Source organism: Rhagoletis pomonella, unplaced genomic scaffold, assembly GCF_013731165.1.
Source record: "Rhagoletis pomonella isolate Grant_MI unplaced genomic scaffold, Rhpom_1.0 Rhpom_scaffold_00034, whole genome shotgun sequence".
Classification (NCBI taxonomy): Eukaryota; Metazoa; Arthropoda; class Insecta; order Diptera; family Tephritidae; genus Rhagoletis; species Rhagoletis pomonella.
Genome location: NW_023458588.1, coordinates 170,295 through 192,919, shown reverse-complemented (window position 1 = coordinate 192,919; position 22,625 = coordinate 170,295). Strand labels below are relative to the sequence as shown.

At 35.6% G+C, this 22,625-nt stretch overlaps 1 protein-coding gene and 1 long non-coding RNA gene across 2 annotated transcripts in view; one reads left to right on the top strand and one right to left on the bottom strand.

Annotated features, from left to right (window-relative positions):
- The window catches only part of LOC118749696 (Down syndrome cell adhesion molecule-like protein Dscam2), a gene marked incomplete at its 3' end in the record, with an annotated part of 267,478 nt that overhangs the window by 110,734 nt on the left and 134,119 nt on the right, over window positions 1–22,625 (bottom strand). Inside the window, 1 exon segment of the mRNA XM_036484490.1 lies at window positions 22,499–22,625. Within this exon segment, the coding sequence (XP_036340383.1) occupies window positions 22,499–22,625 (127 nt within the window).
- Window positions 2,392–4,515, top strand: LOC118749698. Its single transcript, XR_004994264.1, has 3 exons — window positions 2,392–2,501; window positions 2,561–3,374; window positions 3,435–4,515. It is a non-coding gene; the product is annotated as an uncharacterized LOC118749698 (long non-coding RNA).

Below are 22,625 nucleotides of genomic sequence, written 5' to 3'. Positions count from 1 at the left end.
ACAGCTCACTAAAATGGCATGCCTACGGAGTTGTACCTATATGATGTTAGTATTTGATCGCAATTTTCTCCATTAACAGTTATTATTTTCCAATCTGGATGCCTGTGATTCGAATTGAGGAACACATACAGTGACCAAAATATAATTTAGGACTCTAAATTTTAGCAAGGTTTGCTTATTTTTCTTTTGTTTATAATTTTTTTCTTATGAAAGTAAAGCCCCTTTCCTAACAAAAACCAAATATATCCAAATATCAGACTTTATGCAAAAACTATGAAAATTAATTCTGCAAAGTTTTACCAAAACTTCGCACTTTTTAATCAGAAACTTTAGCAAAAAATTTACCTAAAGTTTTTTAGCTCATTAAAATGAGTATAATAAAGTGCAACGTGCTCATTTGCTTCCCTATAAAAAAAATTTCGAACATACATACTTTGTATGAAAAAAATGCGTAGCACCGTCGACAAAAAAAAATTGCCAAAAATTAACGATTAGTCCCAGCTACTTCAAACTTGTACTTTATTATACTAAAATTCAAAATTTTTTTTTTGTAAAAAATGTTGTGGGGTAAAAATCTCGTAAAACGTATCCTACAAATGTGTGATGCTACTACAAGGGTGCTGTTTCAAGGCTAATACACCTAGGATCGTTTCAAATGGTTTTAAGATCTTTTAGCTTTTGTGGAAAAAATTCGCAAAATTATTTTTGTCCCGTAAGCATAGAAGCTACCATAAGAACCGATAAAAAAGAAAAAGCCGATTTTTCGACCAAAAGCCCTTTTGAAATATCGTCGGCAAATCACCAAATAGTTTGCTAATTGCATGTGTACATAATTTTTTCGAACAATACATAACTAAATAATATAAATTATTTTTTTCTTTTTCTTGTAATAAATCAAAACTATCAATAACATGCATTTTTTACCAATTTGACCTTTTTTTAACTAACATGCATTTTTACTATTTACATAATATAATACTCGTACAAGAAGCGAACTTGAACAGATGCTTTTTAAGTTTTTAGCAACATTAACTACTGAATAAATTATATTTATCAAATGGTCTTGCAGAAATGCAAATCAGCAATTCTAACTAATATAAAAGTACATTTAATATAATTTAACTATATTAATTTATTTAATTTTATAAAAAAAATATACATGAATACGTTTCTGCATTCACCTGCAACCTAGCAACACACAGCCAGACACTTGCAACAAATATAACATTATCATAACAGAAATTTACATTTTTCTCTGTTAACTCTTGTTGAAATGTTAATCGCGCTGTGGTGATATTCCATGGATTTATTTTTCAGCCAAACAATTTTACGTTCCAAAAATTTGCACCTTCTCTATCTATCTAAGTTCTCTGCTTTTGCTATGAGCGGGGTCAAATAATAATAATGCAGCCCTAGTGAATCTTTTGTTTACTATGGCAACCAACTACCGTTACTTCTATCAGCATTGACACTCACTTGATCGATCAAATGACAGTCATTCCCTACAGAGCCAAACTGGCATATAAAATTTTGCATGTGTGTTAGTTTTCGTTGTGAATGCGTTGTAGGGGGTCTTAGTGTATGTTAGGGATGTCAATCCCGGGATCCCGAGATTTCGTCTTTTTTAAGTCCCGAATATCCCGGGATTAGTCGATTTAAATCCCGGGATTGCTGGAAACAATTTTTTTGTTAGCCAATTAAATTTTTATCTCAAATATCCCGCCTCATAGGCAAAACAAGCATTTTTTGCAACATTGGTTGCGCTCAGTGATCGGACTTCTACCACATTGTGATCTGCCACTTTTTTGTGCATCTACCACGAAAAACGAAAAATCCATATGCTGCAACCCTTGCGGAAACATGTACAGTATTGCCAGCTATCAGTGGTTTTTCCAAGATAGCTGAATGAAGGAAAACAAAGTGGCAAAGAATTAAAAAAACACTCATGATGTGCTTATTTATAGTAAAATTGTTTGATTTTACATATTTTGAAGGAAACGGTGGATTCTATTGCATTTGTAATTATAGCAGCGGAGTAAGAGCGTGCTATGAATGATTTCGCAAAGATACGCGGAGCTGTCGGGCATAGCCATGGGCTTGTCTATGTCAGCTTCTGGTTGAATTATTGAACCATAAGTCAGAACTCCTCCTATGCTTGAAGAACTGGTTCTCAATCCAGTTAATGCAATAACAGCTTCTTCCAAGCCTTTGAAGACATGCAATTTGTTAGGACCTTGCAGAATTTTTAATCTTTTGTACAAAGTTTGATCCATAACCTGAGATCTACCACATTTCTTTGAAATCTACCACATTTTTTTCTAGATTCTACCACACAAATTTTTTTGAAGTCCGATCACTGGTTGCGCTTTGCGCGTTTGCAACACCGTTTTAATAAACAGCTGACTTTATATTTGGCAAAAAATTGTATGTAAACGCAACCAAATTTTTAGAGCAGAAGAAAAATATATTAGCCAAAATGACTGACACGCACAGCAGGTCAGGTAAATAATTTAGTGTATTTGATGGAATTCGTTTTTCAATCCGTTTTTTTCATTTACAGCGATTATTCCCCACAAGTCAAAATCAGTAGATGCAAAATTCGTTTGGTCACATTTTCTTGTCGCCCGGGGCAAGAGTGAAGCTGCAAAATGCATTAAGTGCAGATTTTACTAACCAAAGGAGGATCAACAAAAGGTTTGCACACTCACTTAAAAGTTCACAACATAAATATTTCCGAAACACGTAAAATCCCAGCGATTAATTATCGGAGCTTCCGTGCAAGCAGGCAAAGAAGACACAATTATTTGAAAGCAGTTCAGATAAAAGTCTTTCCGCAGTTTTGTCGCGAATGATCGCCGTTGACGGCATACCATTTTCTGCCTTTGTAAAGTCGGCGGATTTGCGAGCAATGATGAGTGCTTGTGGGTTTGATGTGCCAAAATCACGAGACAACATAAGAAGTATAGTGTTGAAATATTACCAAAAAAGCAAAGGCAATAGTATTGCAGAAATTGAGTTATTGAAAAATCAAGGGAACAAATTCTCTCTCGTATTTGACGAATAGACGTCGATATCGAATAGGCATTTCCTCAACGTTAATCTGTTCGCTGAAAACAAATATTGGAGTTTAGGCCTATTGCGCTATAAAACTTCGATGACTGCTGAAGTGTGCGTGGATATATTGGCTAAACATTTAGAGGAAGTAAATCTGAATTTATCAAAGGATGTTGTAGCCATCACGACAGATGGTGCGAGCACGATGGTGAAAGTGGGGAGATTGATAGAGCCGTTCCAGCAATTATGCTTTGCACATGGCGTCCACTTAGCAGTCGTTGATATTTTATATAAAACGGAACCAAAAACATTAAACCATGGTACGTGTTAAATACAAATATTCTTAAAAATTGGTCATTTCAAAATAAATAAATTTTCAGAAAATGATGACGCTGCAGATAGTTAATCAGAACTTGAAAATTTAGAGGAAAATATAATTTTAGTTCTATTATAACGAAAGTAAGAAACATTGTTCGTGCGTTTCGTAAATCGTCTACTAAAAACGAAATTTTGCAATATTATGTTAAACTTGAGCACAAAAAAGAGTTATATTAGACTGTAAGACTAGATGGAATAGTATGTTAGACATGTTAGAAATATTTATTTTGCTTGAAGACAGTATAAAAAAGGCCATCATTGATCTTAAAATGAGTTCCTTGCTTGATCATGAGTATGATATTATTAAAGAAGTTGCTCGTGTTCTACACCCCGTTAAAATTACTATTGAAGCCTTATGCGCTCGCAAGATGGACTTGTTCAAATGTGATGTAGCTTTGAATTTTATGCTTGGAGAAATAAAAAGGAAGAAATCTACATTGAGCAAAAACTTGTGTAATAAACTCGTTGAAAGGATCAAGCAACGGAGAACAATTCTGTCAGATGTTTACTCCTTTTTTGATGAATCCAAATCATCTGTATAATCTTAAATATGACTTTTCTGAAGCTCTTGATTTTACTGCCATTAGAAAGGAGCTCGAGAATATCCTCCTTAATGTAGAAAATGAGCCTTATTACGAAAGCGATATTAATGACACTAAGACGAAGTAGTTGAAGTAGATAAAGCAGTAAGTAAGTAAGATAAATTGCATCAAGTTTTAACGATCAGCTCGTAAATGACCCATAATAGGGGAGCATAAAATTTATCAGTAGTTTTGGTAAAAGAAATTGATATTTTTTCTAATGGTTGCGATAAAGGCTCTTACCTACAGAGAGAATTTAACTTTTTATCCACAATCCAACCAACAAGTGTTTAAGCGGAACGATGCTTCTCATCTGCAGGTTTTATATGCAATAGATTTAGGTCCAGGTTAGATGATAACACCCTTAATGCTATAATTTTTTTAAGATCGCATTTCCATCGAAAGATGGAACAATTTTGCTTCGTTCAAAATGGAATAGGTGACGCACTTATATATTTACTTTTTACTTAAATGTGTTAACTTTTTTATTATGACTTAAATATACTGATATCTTAAATTGATCTCAAACAGTGATTTAAAAATTTTTATATACATAGGCAGTTACTGCTGTACCAAATACTGTCACTTACAAAAATATTTTGCGTCGATTTTTTTTTTACAATATTCAAAATATTTCTCATGCTATTTTTTTGTTAATTTAAAAAAATATATAGCTCATTTTACAACAAAAATCATATAAATCAAAATTTCACACTTTAGAGAAAGTTGGTTAAAGTTCACCAAATTAGCATAAAAAAATAAAACTTTTTAATCATAATTTTTACAAAAAATTCTAAAATGCAGTTTTATAGCCCATTCAATTTAATACAATAAAGTGCAATTTTAAAGTTTCTAAAATCTCCCTTGATTTTTGAATTTTTTTTACTGACGATGTTGGTCACTTTCTTCCTAATAGCGAATTTTTTTGTGGCAAAAAAAATATAAAAAGTCAACGGGATGTTTTAGCAACTTCAAAACTGCACATACATATATAGAATCGTTACTTCTATATGTCTTTATTAACTTAGAAATTAAACAAATATAAGTGGCTTTAATACAGGGAAAATTCTGACTTTATTAGCGTCGCTAGAAAATACGTTGAATGAATGAAGTTGGTTTCAGTTAGTACAAACGAATGTCAAACAGCTCTGTTCGTCTATTGCGGCTTTTGGTGTTGCCACTTACTACTGCGACAAGTGTTAGGGTTGGTCCCTACACCACCCCCTTCCAGACCTAGCACCGGAGAAACGTAAACAGGTTAACTGTGTATGTTGGTGATGTATCGCTGCTAACTCTTCCCTGGGGAAGTAAGCCGGCTTAAGTCTATCAATGGACACCGTCACTTGTCTTGATCCAATCAATATTGTATACGTCTTGGGGTACCTGTTAACTACTAGTAATGTACTTTGGCGTCCCATAACGGCTTATCCAACCGTTTAAAAGCTCTCTTGCCACTGTCTCAGCGGTCATGTCCACTATAGGGATAACCTCTAACCATCGTGAAAAACGGTCGACACAAGTTAAGCAGTATGCGTATCCGCGCGAAGGGGTAAACGGGCCGACGATGTCCACATTAACATGTTCAAAACGCTTCCCGGGGACCGAAAATTGCTGTAGTTCCCCTTTCGTGTGACGCGCTATCTTGCAACGCTGGCATGCTGTGCAACTACGCACCCGTGCTCGTACATCGCTGCTTAACCCTTTCCAAACGAAGCTCTTTGAAATAAGCCTTATTGTTGCCTTCGCACCAGGATGTGCTAAACCATGGACCGCATTGAACACCACCTGTCGCAAAACGTCTGGAACGTATTGACGAAGTGTCCCCGTTGAGTTATCGCAAATGATCTGTACGCTCCTACCCGGAACTTGGCTTTTGACCAGGTGTAACGAAGTGGGCTGACCATTTAACAGGCTTCTCAACTCGTCGCTTCTATTCTGCTCTTCGTGCATCTGCTGCAAGTCTATCGGCGATGGTAGCGAAAACGTTTCGATTCTTGATAACATGTCGGCTACGATGTTCTCAGCTCCGCTGATGTGCCATATATCGGACGAAAACTGGCTAATAAAATTCAATTGGCGAGTTTGCCGTGGGGATAGTTTTTCCCACTTTTGATCGAGAGCATGCGTGAGCGGCTTATGATCTGTAAGTATTGTGAAAATTGTTCCTTCCAAAAAATAACGGAAATGCCGCACAGATTTATATATGGCAAGTAACTCTCGGTCATATGTGCTATACCGTTTCTCAGTTGGTGTAAACTTCTGGGAGTAGAAACCCAACGGCACCCAAACATTGTTCACTCGTTGCTGAAGAACGGCACCTACAGCGATATCCGAAGCGTCGGTCATGAGAGCGATTGTCGCGACCTTCATCGGAAAAGCTAACAATGCAGCCTCCGCCAATTGCCTCTTAAGATTTTCAAAAGCCTCCGTCGCCTCTACTGTCCAGGCAATAACTGTCCTGTCGTGTTTCTTGCAAGGGCCCATGAGTCGCTGAAGTGGCGCTTCGATGGCGGCAGCGTGCGGTAAAAAACGTCTGTAAAAGTTGACGGCCCCTAAAAATCTCCTCAGCTCATGAACTTCCTTCGGTTTCTTCAATGATATGATGCCCCTTACTTTCTGAGGCAGCGGTTTAATGCCTTTGCATGAGACTAGATGTCCCAGAAACTCTACCTCCTCCCGGCCGAGCTGACATTTCTCACTGTTGATAATTAAGCCCTTTTCTCGGTAGCGATCAAAAAGCTGACGGAGATGTGTCGCGTGCTCCTCCGGTGACGTGGAGGCGACGAGGACATCATCGAGGTAGGGGAAGGCGAACGGCAATCCCATTACTGTTTCATCAATGAAACGCTGGAGCGTCTGTGCTGCGTTCCTAAGCCCGAACGTCATATACCTGAACTCGAACAAGCCGAACGGGGTGAGGATGGCGGTTTTCGGAACATCTGCTGGGTGTACAGGGATTTGGTGGTAAGCCTTTTTACAGTCAATTACAGAAAAAATAGTTTTTCCATACAAGTCCCCTCCGAAATCTTGAATATGGCGGACCGGATAATTGTCTGGCAAGGTCTTCGCATTCAACCGCCTATAATCGCCGCAAGGCCGCCACTTTCCATTCGCTTTCTGCACCATATGCAAAGGACTAGCCCATTGGCTCTTCGAGCGTTGCCAAATTCCTCGTTCTAATAAATACTCGAATTCCTCTTTTGCACTTGCGAGCTTCTCGGGGGAGAGTCGGCGCACTTTTTGTACCACAGGGGCCCCTCTCGTCTCAATGAAATGTCGAGCGGCTGTCGAAGTTCTGTCCATCCGGGGTGAATCGTTGGTGAGGTCGGGGTATTGCGCTAATATCTGCTGAAATAAACTTACCCCTCTTAATGAGATGATGCTATAAGGTAGTTTCATGATTTGACAAATCGATCGTACACTCGTTGTTCTATCAATAATCGCCTTACTCTTCATGTCCACCAGAATCTCGAAATGTTTTAAAAAATCAGCACCCAATATAGGGTACCCTACGTCAGCAATTACAAACAACCACGAAAATTGTTTCCGCAAACCTAGGTCCAACACCATACGCTTAGTACCGTAGGTACTATTTTGCGAGTTGTTTGCAGCTACCAGCCTCATAGGCGCCCTCGATCGCTTGTCGGTACAACTTTTGGGTACCACTGATATCTCCGCACCGGTGTCTACAAGAAATTTTAGTGAAGATGCCCTATCTCGGACATAAAGGCGGCTGCAGTTATTATCAGCCTCCGCAGGAGCCGCTTTGAACGGAGGACTGATTAGTTTTCCGAACGTTTCTGACCGAAAGCACATGGCTGCCGGCATCGTGTTGCATTTTCACCAAAAGTGCGGTGATACCAACAAGTGTCGTGTGCTGGTTGAGTTGTCGTCCTGCGCGAACTGGTAGATGACGTTGTACCCGAAACTGCATTGCTGCGGTTCCGTTCCTCCCTGACCTTGCCGTTATTGCTGCCACGTTCGAGGCGATCGAGCCTGCTTATCAAATCCGCAATAGCAGGTGATAAATCCTCGCTGGGTACACCGACGACCTCTATGTTACCATTTGTCGTTGAAATCTCCATGATATTATCGGCTTTCTTAGCCAAAGCTTCGATATCACCCTCGAGTGTTGATAAAATTTGCTGCACTTGCACAGGCAAACGTCGCAGCCACAATGATTTCAAAACGTCTTTATCGACTCGCTGACTTGCTAAGTCTTTCATGTCACGAAGCAAAGTAGTGGGTTTCTTCTCGCCCAATTCGCAGCCTTCAAATAAGCGTTTGAGCCTTTTTTCGTTCGACTCGCCGAATTCAGTAATCAGTCTTTGCTTTAGTGCGTCGTACTTGCCACTAACAGGTGGTGATGAAATTATGTCGGTAGCGTGATTGAGAACTGCTGAATCAATTTCAGCTACAATTGTGTAGTACTTCGTCTCATCGGCCGTAATACCTGCTCGCACAAACTGCGCCTCCACCTGTGCGAACCACAAGCGTGGATCAGGCTTCCAGAACGGTGGCGGTTTGATGGAGAGCCGTGCCATGTGGAAAGAAGTGATAGCGTCTTCGTACCTATCTTCGCCTACGTTCACCATATTATGTTCTTAGCGGGGTCACCAGTTATAGAATCGTTACTTCTATATGTCTTTAATAACTTAGAAATTAAACAAATATAAGTTGCTTTAATACACGGAAAATTCTGACTTTATTAGCGTCGCTAGAAAATACGTTGAATGAATGAAGTTGGTTTCAGTTAGTACAAACGAATGTCAAACAGCTCTGTTCGTCTATTGCGGCTTTTGGTGTTGCCACTTACTACTGCGACAATTGTTAGGGTTGGTCCCTACACATATATATTTTTTTAAATTAACAAAAAAAAATACCATGAAAAATATTCTGAATATTGCAAAAAAAAATCTATACAAAATATTTCTGTGAGTGGCCGTACATGCATTTGTACTTGTAGTACAAAAATTATGTTATAAACTAATGTGGATATGTACATACATACATATATGTTTGTCAAAGTTTATGTTTGGTTGTTGTTGATTGAAAAGACTGATTTATAGCCTTAATAAATATGTAAATGAATTACTATAAATTGTACTTTTTTTGTTATATCAATCTGATTTAAAATACTATAATAGGATGATCACAGATGTGTTGGCAAAAGGAAAATTAAGAAAATAAAACTGCCTGAATTTCGGGACAATCCCGGGATCCCGGGACTGTATTTTCGAATCCCGAAAATCCCGGGATCGACAAAACCGGAAAATTGACATCCCTAGTGTATGTACAGATCACAGTCGACATTAATATAATATATAACGACTGTGTAAATATGAACTTATAGTGTATTATAATAAAGTTGAAAAATCTTGACAAAAATTGGCAAAGCGGGGTATTGTATCATTCCCCCAACCCAAGTGTTGCGGCACTTATTGATCACTTAAATGAAATTTTAATTAACAAATATGAAATAAGTATTCATAACATAGTAGTTGGTGATTTCAATATTAACATGAACTACGTATCAACATACAGCACAAAATTCAGTGAGATACTCACATTGATGGGCATGACCCAAAAAGTAGCTTTTAACACACGAATTACCAATATAACAGAAACTAAAATTGACTTAATATATACTAAATCAGATGAATTTAAATGTGAAAATCTTCACAAATATAAGATAAATTTTAATATTAAAACGTCAAAATCATATAAGATGCGAATGTCTAAGAAAATTATTGCATGGGATAATTATAACAGTGAAAGCGTAATAAACTTACTAAGATCGTTTAATTTCAATTTTGGTGAAAACCTACAAATCGATAAGAAAATGGAATTACTAAATAACATAACAACTCAAGCTATGGAGAGTTTAACATATGAAAAAGAAGTACAAATAAAATTAATGCATAAATGGTATGATCAGGAATTGGCACAAATAAATAAACACAAATATTATACTTACACCCAAGCGGGATGAGTATAAAAATAAAAAGAAAACATATAAGAGACTAATAAAAATGAAAAAGATAAAATTTATGGAAAACAAAATTAAAATGAACAAAAATAATACTAAAGAAATGTGGAAGCATCTCAAAATTACGAAGGGTATAAAAAGGCATTAATAGATGTTGTGCTGGTAGAGAATGAAAGTGAAGTGGCTAATGGATTAAGCACGTTTTTTGTAAACAGTGTGATTGAAATAAATAGAACAATAGAGAGTTTGGCGGTGGCACTAATTGATACACACATCAATAGTAGACTAAAACTTAAAAAAATATAAACTGATGAAGTTATCGAAATATAAGAGTTTAAATACAAAATAGGCGGTAAACAACTTTTATCGGACGGAAACTAAAGGATAAAAATGTTGTTGTCTCAGTTTTCCTTGACCTCAAAAGGGCCTTTGAAACGGTGGATAGGGAGATTCTTATTAATAAAATGCAAAAAATTGGTATAACTGATACGGAACTGAAATGGTTACGCAGCTATCTGGAGCAGAGGAGACAGCGAATAGTAATTAATGCAGCAGTATCAGATGTGTTGGAAGTACCCATAGGGTTACCTCAGGGTTCAGTGTTGGCCCCCCTATTGTTCCTAATATATATCGTCGTTTAAAGTGCAAAACCGCGTATCAACAAAATGCAAAACCGCGTATCAGTAAAATGCGGAACCGCGTATGTGAAGTTTTAGAAATCATTTGCTAGAGTGTAAAAACACCCATATTTCAAAATGGTTATCTTTTTTATAAAGAACAAGAAATCGCACTTCTGGCTAGTACATTTCAGGAGGAATGGATAAGGATTGAGCCAAGAGCTTGTGTGAGCAAATCCAATTTTTGGCAGTCAATGTCAGTTACGCGGTTTTGCAGAATGACGTTACGCGGTTTTGTACTTTAAACGACGATATAAATGATATAATAAACGCTATGGACTATGGTGAAATGAAGCTATTTGCTGACGATGTATTAAATATGATTAGTGGTAAGTGTATTAATGTGGCACTGTCAAAGATGCAACATGATCTCAATAACTTATACTTACATAGGCTTTGCGGAAAGAGACTGAAACTTAATATTAACAAAACAAAATATATGTATGATCATAACAAGAAGCACCGTCAATGATGAGAACATATCTGGGCTAAAACCAAATAACGAAAGTATACAAAAAGTAGAAAGTATAAAATATTTAGGCATACTAATTGATAGTAAACTTAAGTTCGAAGAACATATTAATTATATAGATGAGAAAGTTGCAAAAAATTGGGGTTATGCAAAGACCATCTAAATATATACAAAAAGAATATAAAATAAATATATAAATATAAATTATTGAGCTGCATTTCACACACTGCCCTTCTATTTTATTTATTTTTGATTTATTTGTTTTGATTTTAATCTACTGATTTATAATATTAAGCAGGTAAACGTACCAGCATATTTAAATAAAAATGTCGTATTGGTTAAACAAACGCATAACAGAAATAATAAATAAATAAAATGTAAGTAAAAAATAAATAAATAAATTATTATCAAACAAATACTTTCAGTCAAAATGGCGAACCTATAACCTCCATACAACTGATTGTTCAGATATGAGATTTTTTGTTATAACTTCTCCATTTATGCAGGTAGGAACCTGAAAATTCGCACCGTTTTCACCCATAACTAACAAAATACTTACAGTGAAAATAACAAAGATCCGGTCACATATATCTCCCATACAACTGATTGTTCAGTTATGAGAATTTTCGGTATAACGCCTCCATTTATGCAACTACTAACGTGAAATTTTGCAATACTCCCACCCATTATCAACAGAATACTTTCAGTGAAAATAACAAAGATCGGGTCACTTTTACATATAGCTCCCACACAACTGATTGTTCAGATATGCGATTTTTTGTTATAACTCCTCCATCTATACAGCTAGGAACATGAAATTTCGCAATATTTCCACCCAATATCTAAAAAATACTTACAGTGTGTTTAAGGGACTTGCGCTCCCTTAACATAACTATCCCGTATATCATCTTCCCATCCCGTAAATCCCTAATTACATCCCTGCGGCTTCCACTACATGCATCCCTGCGGCTTCCACTACATGCATCCCTGCGGTAGTTGGAAGTCCGCAAATTGCAAGGGAATCGCTTCCCTTGTTAATTAGTTCATAAGCTAAAAGTTGGATTAAAACCTTATTTTGAAAACCTACATCGCAATCTCATAATATTTTAACACAGTGAAAATGGCGGACCGATCGCTATAACCTCATTTCCTTCCCTATCAACAAATTGTCAAACATACTAAGTTTTTATGAAAAAATGCGTAGCACCTTCGACAAAAATTAACGGTAAGTCCTAGCTAATTAAAACTTGCACTTTATCGTACTAAAATTTATCTAAACTTTTATAAAAAAATGTTGTGGAGTAAACATTTCGAGAAAGATATCCTACAAATTTGTGATGTTACTATAAGGATGCTGTTTCAGGGACAATACAAAACTCTAAGATTATGTAAGAAGGTGTTAAGATCTGTTTGCTTATTCGGCTCGCATAAATATGGTCACTGTAGCTGTAACCTATAGCCTCCATACAACTAATTGCTCAGATATGAGATTTAGATAGGAACCTGAAAATTCGCACCGTTTTTATTCATTATTAACAGAATACTTACAGTGAAAATAACAAAGATCGGGTCACTATAACATATATCTCCCATACAACTGATTGTTCAGTTATGAGAATTTTCATTATAACTGTTCCATTTATGCAGCTAGGAACATGAAATTTTGCAATACTTCCACTCATTATCAACAGAATACTTTCGGTGAAAATAAAAAAGATTGGGTCACTCTTACATATAGCTCCCATATAACTGATTGTTCAGATATGCGATTTTTTGTTATAACTCCTCCATTTATGCAGCTGGGAACATGAATATCGCAATATTTCCACCCATTTTCTAAAAAATACTTACAGCCTTCATGCAACTGATTATTCAGATATGAGATTCTTTGTTATAACTTCTCCATATATGCAGCTAGAAATATAAAATTTCGCACTGTTTTCACTCATTATCAACAGAAAGTTTACAGTAAAACTAACAAAGATCGGGTCACTATAACCTATTTATAAGAAACTTAAGAGCCTGTAGGTTTAAGATTCTAAAGTTACGGGGGTAAGAGAATCAGGCTTGCCTGATCTTTGTTTTTGCATTTCTCAAAGATAAAATGTGGTATTTTAGGTGGGAAATTGTCAAACAGCTGAAAAAGAAATATTTCCGCTTCTGGCGGAAGTTGACTTGTTGAGTAATCATTGGTGATTTCTTACGGGCGATCTGAATTAGTCACGGGATTGAGTTATAAATCAAATTAAATTGCAAGCTCCACAGGTTATTCAAAAACAAGTAAGAACAGTGCTGTTTAGCCGAAGGCTTCATACCTTTCATTAACATCAGAAAATTTTACTTTAACAGAATACTGCATTTGAAATTAATATAAACAAGTAAGAAAGTCTAAGTTCGGATGGGGCCGAACATTAAATACCCGGCGCAAGTATTAAATATATGTTTTTCACCTTTCCGAAAGCTACCGCTACGTGGTAAGCCGGGGTGTCAATTTTGAATAAATTGGCGTCCTTAAATTTCGAAATATTGACGTTTCGAGCATTTCTAAAATTTACCGTTATATGAAAAGCCGTAATTTTAGTCCGATTTCAATAATTTTGAACGTTTTGCTTTTATGCGGCAAGCACAATAACCATACCGAGTTTGGTACAAATTGGTAGAACGGTTACCGAGATACATATATGTGATCATAAGTGGGCGGTGCCACGCCAATTTCCAAAATTTTATGATAAGCGTATTTACTGATAAAGAATTGTTGCAAGCATCAATTTTTGAATAAATTAGCTTCAATATTTACGGATTTATCGAAGATTTCGTATTTCTCCAAATTACCGTTATATGGGATGTGGGCGTGGTTACTGTCCGATTTTTAAAATTTTCGGCATTTGGTATCCTGTACCAAGGCCAATAACTGTACCAAGTTTGGAAGAAATCGGTGCAGCGGTTGCCAAGATATACACATGTAACACTAAGTGGGCGTGGCTACGCCCATTTTTCAAAAATTTATAATATTCTTATTTTTCGTCTAAAAGTTATTACAAATATCAATTTTGAGTGAATAATCTTCAATAAGTACTAAAATATCGTAGTTTTCGTATTTCTGAAAATCACCGTTATATGGGAGGTAGGCGTGGTTATTGTCCGATTTTGCCCATTTTCAATACCATCCGTCCTACGCCCGAAAGAAGTACACGTACCAAGTTTCGTTAAGATATCTTTTTTTTTACTCGAGTTATCGTGTGCACAGACGGACGGACAGACGGACGGACAGACGGACGGACGGACGGACGGACAGACAGTCACCGCTTAATCGATTTCTCTTTTCATCCTGGTCATTTATGTATACATTTGTCTATATCTATCTCGATTCGTTTTGCCTGTTACAAACAACCGTTATGTGAATAAAGTTATAATACCCTTGTGCACAAGTGCGCTCGGGTATAAAAAATCTATCGCAAAAACTTGTATCTGAACTATCAGTGGTATAGGAAATAAAGCACAATTTTCTAAGTAGAGTTTTTGGGATTATTTAGAAAACATCTGACGAAATTTCTCGGTTTTAGCTGTCCAAATAAAGAAGTTTTATAGTAAACCCCTATACCTGAACAATAAGTGGTATGGAGGCTATAGGTTATAGTGGTCCGATCTTTGTAATTTTCACTGCAAGTATTCTATTGGTAATGGGTGAAAGTTCGTGTTCCTAGCTGCATAAATGGAGGAGTTATAAAAAAAAATCTCATATCTGAACAATCAGTTGTATGGGAGCTATATGTTATGGTTGTCCGATTTTTCCATTTCCGACAAATGATTAATACATACTATAAACCTACAACTACTTAGCAAATTTCATTCGGATATCCTGAAAATTTAGAGCCTAAATTGCATACAAACAGACGGCCAGGCGGACTGACAGACAGACGGACGTGGGTCTCCAATAGGGTGGCCAGATTTTGAAACGGAGAAAGCAGTACTTTTCCGCAGGGCCTGGATTCAAGCCCGGTTCAACCCAACATCAAAAAATATGAAATAAAAAAAACAAACGAGTGTATTTCTGCCATGAAAAACGCCACAATTCGGAGGAGAAGCCCGGCCAAACACAAACATACATATGTGCAAGTGCCAATCTTGGATATATGTATGTTTCAAAGCAAGTATTAATGTAACCAAGTTATTTTTAAGCAAAAAACAAAACCGACTTCAATTCCCATATAAAATTTAAGATTATCGTTAATTCCTTCATGACCCGATTATCGGATTTAAACCTATACGGGACCTTCTGTGAAGCAACACCTTTCCTTAAAAAAAAGAATTATTGTAATCGGTTAACGTGGTCCAAAGTTATGAGGTAACATACATAAAAAAAAATATTCCGACGAATTGATAACCTTCGCCTTTTTGTGAAGTCGGTTAAAAAAATAACTAAATTACACAAAAGAACTCCAGACTCTTCCTGAATATACGACCTCTTTTAATTTACGCTTTATAATTAATTTAATATTTTTCTGATTTTCATAAAAGACCGCCATGCACTTACCTTGCTACGCCCGTGGTTACACTTTTTTACTATCACCCTCAACGAATGGCAGATAAACAAATAATTTTTAAGAAAACAAATAATTTTTAAGCAAAAAACAAAACCGACTTAAATTCTTATATACAAATTTAAGATTATCGATAATTTCGTCGTGATCCGATGATCGGATTTATACCAAATTAATATGGGACCACCTGGGCATCTTTCCATAACAAAAAGGATTATAGAAATCGGTTAACGTGGTCCAAAGTTATGCGGTAACATACATAAAAAAAATATTCCGACGAATTGATAACCTTCGCCTTTTTGGGAAGTCGGTTAAAAAAAGAACTAAATTACACAAAAGAAATCCAGACTCTTCCTGAATACATAAAAAAAGAAATATTCCGACGAGTTGGTAACCCTTCTCCTTTAACATTAGCATTTCCTCTAACATTAGCATTTATTAACTGATTGATAATTTTGACTGAACAAATTCCCTCTCCTACTTTTTTGTCTCTTTCAAATCAGTGTCAGCAGTGCAAATTAACGACTTGGTTACAATTCTAGAACAAATTTAATATAACTAAATCACGGTTGTAGAACAAAACTAGATAAATGCATGGTTGTATTTTGGATTACGTTTTTCTGTAACAAATTTTTTACATACATACATATGTAATTTAGTGGAAAAACTAAAATAAAAAATCGTCATTACAGGGGAATAATCGTCATTGCGGGGGAAAAATCGTCAAAACGTCATTGACCTAAAAAACGTCAAAATGAGGACGAAATTAGAGCTGTGTCAACCACTCACGATAGTATCGATATATCGAATTTGCTGTGCGTGCGTAACACTATCGATGTTTTGGTTCTGATAGTGAACGATAGTGTTCAGCATTTCTTATATTTTCACATCACTGTTTTTGGCAAATTGGAGAAAATACACGTGAAAATTACTTAATTAGTGTTGGCGGTTTAAATATATTCAAATATGGACAAATTTTTCCGAATCGCAAGTGTCAAGGGTAAGTGCCATGATTTATTTATCACTGTGAGAGAATATTCATTACAGTTTTGTTCATACGCAGATCCCGACAATAACAATGAAAAAGAATCGCAATTATTCAAAAGGCGCCGGATTGGCAATTATTCGAAGGCGTGGAGTCATTTTGAACGGTCAAAAGGTGGTAAGACGGCCAGGTGTATCCACTGTTCCATGTTTATAAAACCTCCAATTTATTCGACCACGTTAAGAGGGAGCACGCTGCCATTGATTTGGACGTATTATCAGAAGGCCCGAGGACGATTGTTCCGTTTCTGACGAACAATTACGATCCGTCTTCTGGAAGAAAAAAAATCATTGACAGTGCCTAGGCTAAACTCGTATCACAGGACATGCAACCATTTTCGATTGTGGAGGACTCCGGTTTTCGCGAGTTTGTAAAAGTGCTTGATCCTCGGTACACACTCCCTTCGCGAAAAACACTGCAAAACGTGCATTTGAGTGGCATGTACAAAGACATGAAGGCAAAACTGTTTGCGATTTTGGATAGTGTTGAAAGTTGCGCTATAACAACGGACTGTTGGACTTCGAGAGCTAACGAAGCGTATATTACTGTTACATGTCACTTTGTTAGCGCAGATTTTGTTTTGCGCACAGCAGTATTGGCCACAAAACCATTACAGGATAACTCGAATCATTCAGCTCAAAACATAGCTGTCTTTGATGAATGGAATATTTTTAGCAAAATATCAGCCATTACAACTAATAATGCAAGTTCTATGATAAAAACTTGCGAACTTTTACAAAAAAAACACCTACCTTGCTTTGCACACACCATAAACTTGGTTGTACAGGACTGTCTAGCGCTCGATTGTTTAAAAGATATTTTGGGAAAGTGCAAAAGGATTGTCACATATTTTAAGTCTACACTCAGAAAAAAGTCAGGCAAATATATTTCTCTCAACACATGATTTGGTAACTATAAACAAATAATGTAACTATAACCAAATCATGTGTTGAGAAAAACATATTTAGTTGATGTAACTAAACTCTTTTCTCAGTGTAGTGCAATTGCACTTAGCAAATTTAAAGCAGAACAACAAACCGAATAAAAGTACAGCTTGATACAAGAAGTGCCTTCAAGATGGAATAGTGCATTTTATATGATAGAAAGAATAATTTTACCTAACGATGCTATAGTGAAAGTTCTGCTAAGTACTTCCAAGGCACCACCACCATTAACAGCTGACCAAATCGCTTTGTTAAAAGAACTAATGTTGTTACTTGCACCGTTTGATAGTGCCACTCGTCACATTTCGTCAAGTGTCTCGATTACAATATCCCTGATTATACCAATTGTGTGTGGGTTGCTGCATAGCTTGGATAATGTGAAAATAAAAGTAAAATCTCCAGAAGGTATTGAAATTCATAAGTTTTTGGTGGAGCGTGTTATAAAACGACTCATGCCTTATGAAGAGCGCACATTTCCAAGAATAGGGACACTACGTGACCCAGGTTTAAAAAACAAGGATTTTATTCGCCATTTAATGCCAATCATGGACTTAAAATGATGGAGAATGAACTAGCCGCCCAAAAAAAATTGACACTGTGCCTTCGGAGCCGCCAACATTAAAAGAAAATTCAGTTCCCTCAGGGCAGAAAATTTTCGAGTTTTTGCAAACAAATATAGCCAATATGGGGAGGACAGATCGGGTCGATGCTATATTGGAGCTACGTCAATACATGTTACGGCACATTCTCCCCAAGACACAAATCCATTGGAGTTTTGGAAGGTAAGCATATCCAAAAATCTTTGAGTCGATACCAATGTTAATACCATTTAAATTAATTTATTCCACTTCGACCGATTCCTTATTCAAATCCTTAGCAAAAAGGATTCCATGCATTCCAGCCACTTCGACCGAGTCGGAGAGAATGTTTAGCAAAGCTGGGCTAATAATTAGCGATAGAAGAGCTTCGCTAAAGCCAAAGATTATAGAGATGCTAACGTTCCTCCATAAAAACATGTGGATCTCAAAGTAACTTACAAATTCACTTTGCAAGTTTTTTACTTCATATATATATATATTCTTTTTTTTGTGATATTAGCTATAATAAGCTATACGAAGACTGTGAAATGAATTGTTTAAGTTCATTTAGTATGTAAATAAAATTTAAAATGTCTAAAAATCTATACTATCGATAGTATCGAATTTTTTGTTGAAAAACCTCGAGAATATCGAATATCTCAACTATCGATGTTTTCCCAGCTCTAAACGAAATCGTCAATTCAGCAACGCTGGCAAACAAATGCAAATGAAAATGTGCTTTCAAATGCTCAACTTCAATCACATTTCGTTAAAACACGAGCAGTGATCGGGTTACAATAAGCTGGTGCAGAGCAGGGTTGCCACTGACGAAAAAAAATATTTACCAAACAAAAAATATACCAAATCTGGGAAATATCTACCAATAACTTTTTTATAATTTTTTTAATAAAACTATAGTTTTGTTATTTTCTTATTTATTCTAATTAAAACTATAGTTTTTTTATTTTTTTTAGTTATTTCGATAAGAATTAAAATTGTTTCTAAGAACTTTTTATTTCACTAGTTATACGGTATTTGAGTCGTATTATTGGCATATTTTCAGTTTCCTTCAACCAAAAGCGGAAGTGATGAAACTAAAGGCAACAATGAAACTTCATTATTTTAAAACTTCAACTCGAGCTTTTATTGACAAATACAGTAACTCAAAGAAAATAATTTTTTTTTAATATTCGAAATAATTTTAGAGTAAAAATCGAGGATTCAAACTACATATATACATATAGAAAAATTCCAAAAATTTTCGTCTAAATTTCGAATTTTGTACACTGCATTTTTAGAACAATTTAAAGTATAGAGTTTTAAAGCAAATACTATTTGAGTATAGTCAACAATGGGCTGCTTAAAATTCCCGTTGATTTTTTTATATTTTTTTTTTTCATTAATAAAAAATGGCGTTGATTTAATTTTTTTACGAACAATCATAGTGCGTAATTACATACCTGTAAATTTTTTCTTTATATTTAAATAATCATTTAAAATATTTAAGCAATCAAAAGCTCCTCGGGATTCCAGTAAAATTAGTTTTGAATGGAGCGCGATATGTTCGCCTTATATCGGTATACATTTATACGTATGTAATTATATAAAAAGTATGTAAATAAATGTATAATATATTTAAAGATAACTACGACAAATAAATCGGGAACGGAAAGTTCATCAAAAATCTACCAAGCTGAGAAAAAATTTACCTTTTTACCAACCCAAAGTTTTTGTACCAATTTTGGTAACAATTTACCAAAGTGGCAACCCTAGAGCAGAGACAAGAGTTGGTCCGCTACAGCATGACAGCCGAACACTTTTGTAAATACTCCAATATACCACAAATAGACTACATGGTCCAACAATTTTTGAAATGCTGCTCATATACACTAATCGTCATTTGAATTGCGCACCCTTTTAATCCTAAGTATGTATTTAGAGTTTTCTTTTTGTTAATTTAATATTAATTTTTTGTAAAAATATATCATATTCAGAGGGTAAATGCAATTTTAAAATTGCAAATGGTAAACTGTCTTAATTGTGGCATGCATTATCAAGGTAGTAGAAAGGGGAAAAAATAAACAGCTTTGGAAAAGATCCTAACATTAGTATAACTATATAAAAATGCAAAAACACCAAAAATTAATTAATTTAGAACGGAGTTTTTACTTAAGAGCATAGCATACATAGCATTAGTTAAAAATATCCATAAATAGACTAAGTAAATCAGAAAAGCATAAGTATTTTCGTAGATAACGCTAAGGCAGGGGTCACACGATTTGCACATTTGTACATATTTGTACGCCTTCTCAATACCAGAGTGGTGTTGTTTGAAAAGTTTTTATTGAGCTGAACTCATTATTTTTAGACAACATCACTCTGTGACTGCCAAAATCAAAAAATGTGTACAAATCTGCAAATCGTGTAATCTCTGCTTAAAAAAATTGATAAGAATTATTTTCTCAGCATTAACGCACATTACTAGCGTTAACTTCAAAAATACTTAAGTTTTTCTGATTTACTTAGTCTATTTGTGGGTATTTTTAACTAATGCTGTTGGTTTTCAAGTAAAAATTCAATTCCAAAGTAATCAATTCTTGGCGTTTCCTGCAAATTGCTAAAAATCCTAAAATATACATGTCACCAATAAAAAAAATCTCGAACATTTTCTTATACGCCGCTGAGACCGGCAAACGTGCCAAATATAGCGATGTGAGGGAATCGGCGTAAAATTCATTTCCACACCACGTCAACCGGTACAGTACGATGGCCAAAATTCTACAGCACGGATAACAAAGCTTAAGGTCTTAAAATGATCGTATAGACTCCTCCATTGAAAACAGTGTGGCCTTTTGGAAAATTTAACATGGCGTCTAATTTAACCGTAAATTCGATCTTGGTTTACAACTTTTGTGCCAATAGAGAAAGAAACTGCAGGTTTTTATGTTTTTGGGGTTGCTGATCACGAACCTAGCGCAAGATTTTAATAATTCATAACAGCGAATCCAATATGGTGGCCAAAAAATTAAAATCGATTCGGTCCGCTTGAAACGTTTTCCTCTGGGGACCTTGGGGCCGGTTATTACCAATCTGAGGTCAGGATGGAAAAATTCAAAAGGGCGGACCCAATATGGTGGAAAAGCAAAAAATAATCTACTTTATCCTGAGTTTCACCCGAAAATTTGACATCCGCCCATAGTAAATACATGGAAAACGAAAGTGAAAAGTGAACCGGTTCGTGATAAGGCTGAATAATCAAACCGATTCGTTTGAAACGTTTCCCACGGGGGTTTTGGGGTTGGTGGTCATCTAAGCGTTGTCCAAATAAATTTTCATACAAAGCATGTGGAGAATGAAAATCTCTACAACTTTAATGTTTGAATATGCTACATATCTTCAACAGAAATTGTTGAAATTGCGAAAACCGTGGCAGTGTAAAAATTTTTCGCAGTTTTTGCTAATTATTTACAATAAAAATGGTTTTTTAACCTTATATATAAAAATGTAGAAAAATAAATTATCTACACATTTGTATTGAACCATTCTTTTACAAAAACGCAAACTTAGCTTGCAAATCGCAATAAAATAAAAAAATAAAAACATAAAATCTATGATGGCGAAATGTTCCCATATGAAATTTAGAGGCAATACTGTGGATCCATATCTGCTTGTCAAATAGAAGTAAACTGCATCAAAAGTTCGCTACTACAAATTTTTTGTTTCAAATGCAAACGCACTCAAGCCAATTTCGGGTGACACAAAAAAAAAAAAAAAATTCGACGACGTGCGTTCCCAAACGCAAGCCGCGAATATTAGTTTAGCCTGTAAGTTTTACTCATTTCCCCTTCTATACCTAATAGATATGCATGTCAAGCACACTCATACGAGTACTGATATGTATGCCTGGACGTCCGCTTTAATGTTTCGAAATGGAGATACATACATACATATTTGAATATCGTCGTTTAAAGTACAAAGCCGCGTATCGTCATTCTGGAAAACCGCGTAAATGACATTTGCTGTCAAAAATTCGTTTTGCTCACACAAGCTCTTGGCTCAATCCTTATCCATTCGTCTTGAAATATACTAGCCAGAAATGCGACTGCTTTATAAAACAGAACCACTTTGAAATACGAGTGTTTTTACTCTCTAGAAAATAATTTATGCAACCTCACATACGCGGTTTTGCATTTTGTTGATACACGAATTTGTACTTTAAACGACGATGTAATTAATTACCTGGAATCAAGTGATTCATCCAAATATTGTTGCGTCGCTTGTATTTTCCATTTTATATCGATGGGATTGTCGCCTTGGACGTTGCATTGCACATGCACCTGCTTTCCTTTTGCAACTGATATTTGCT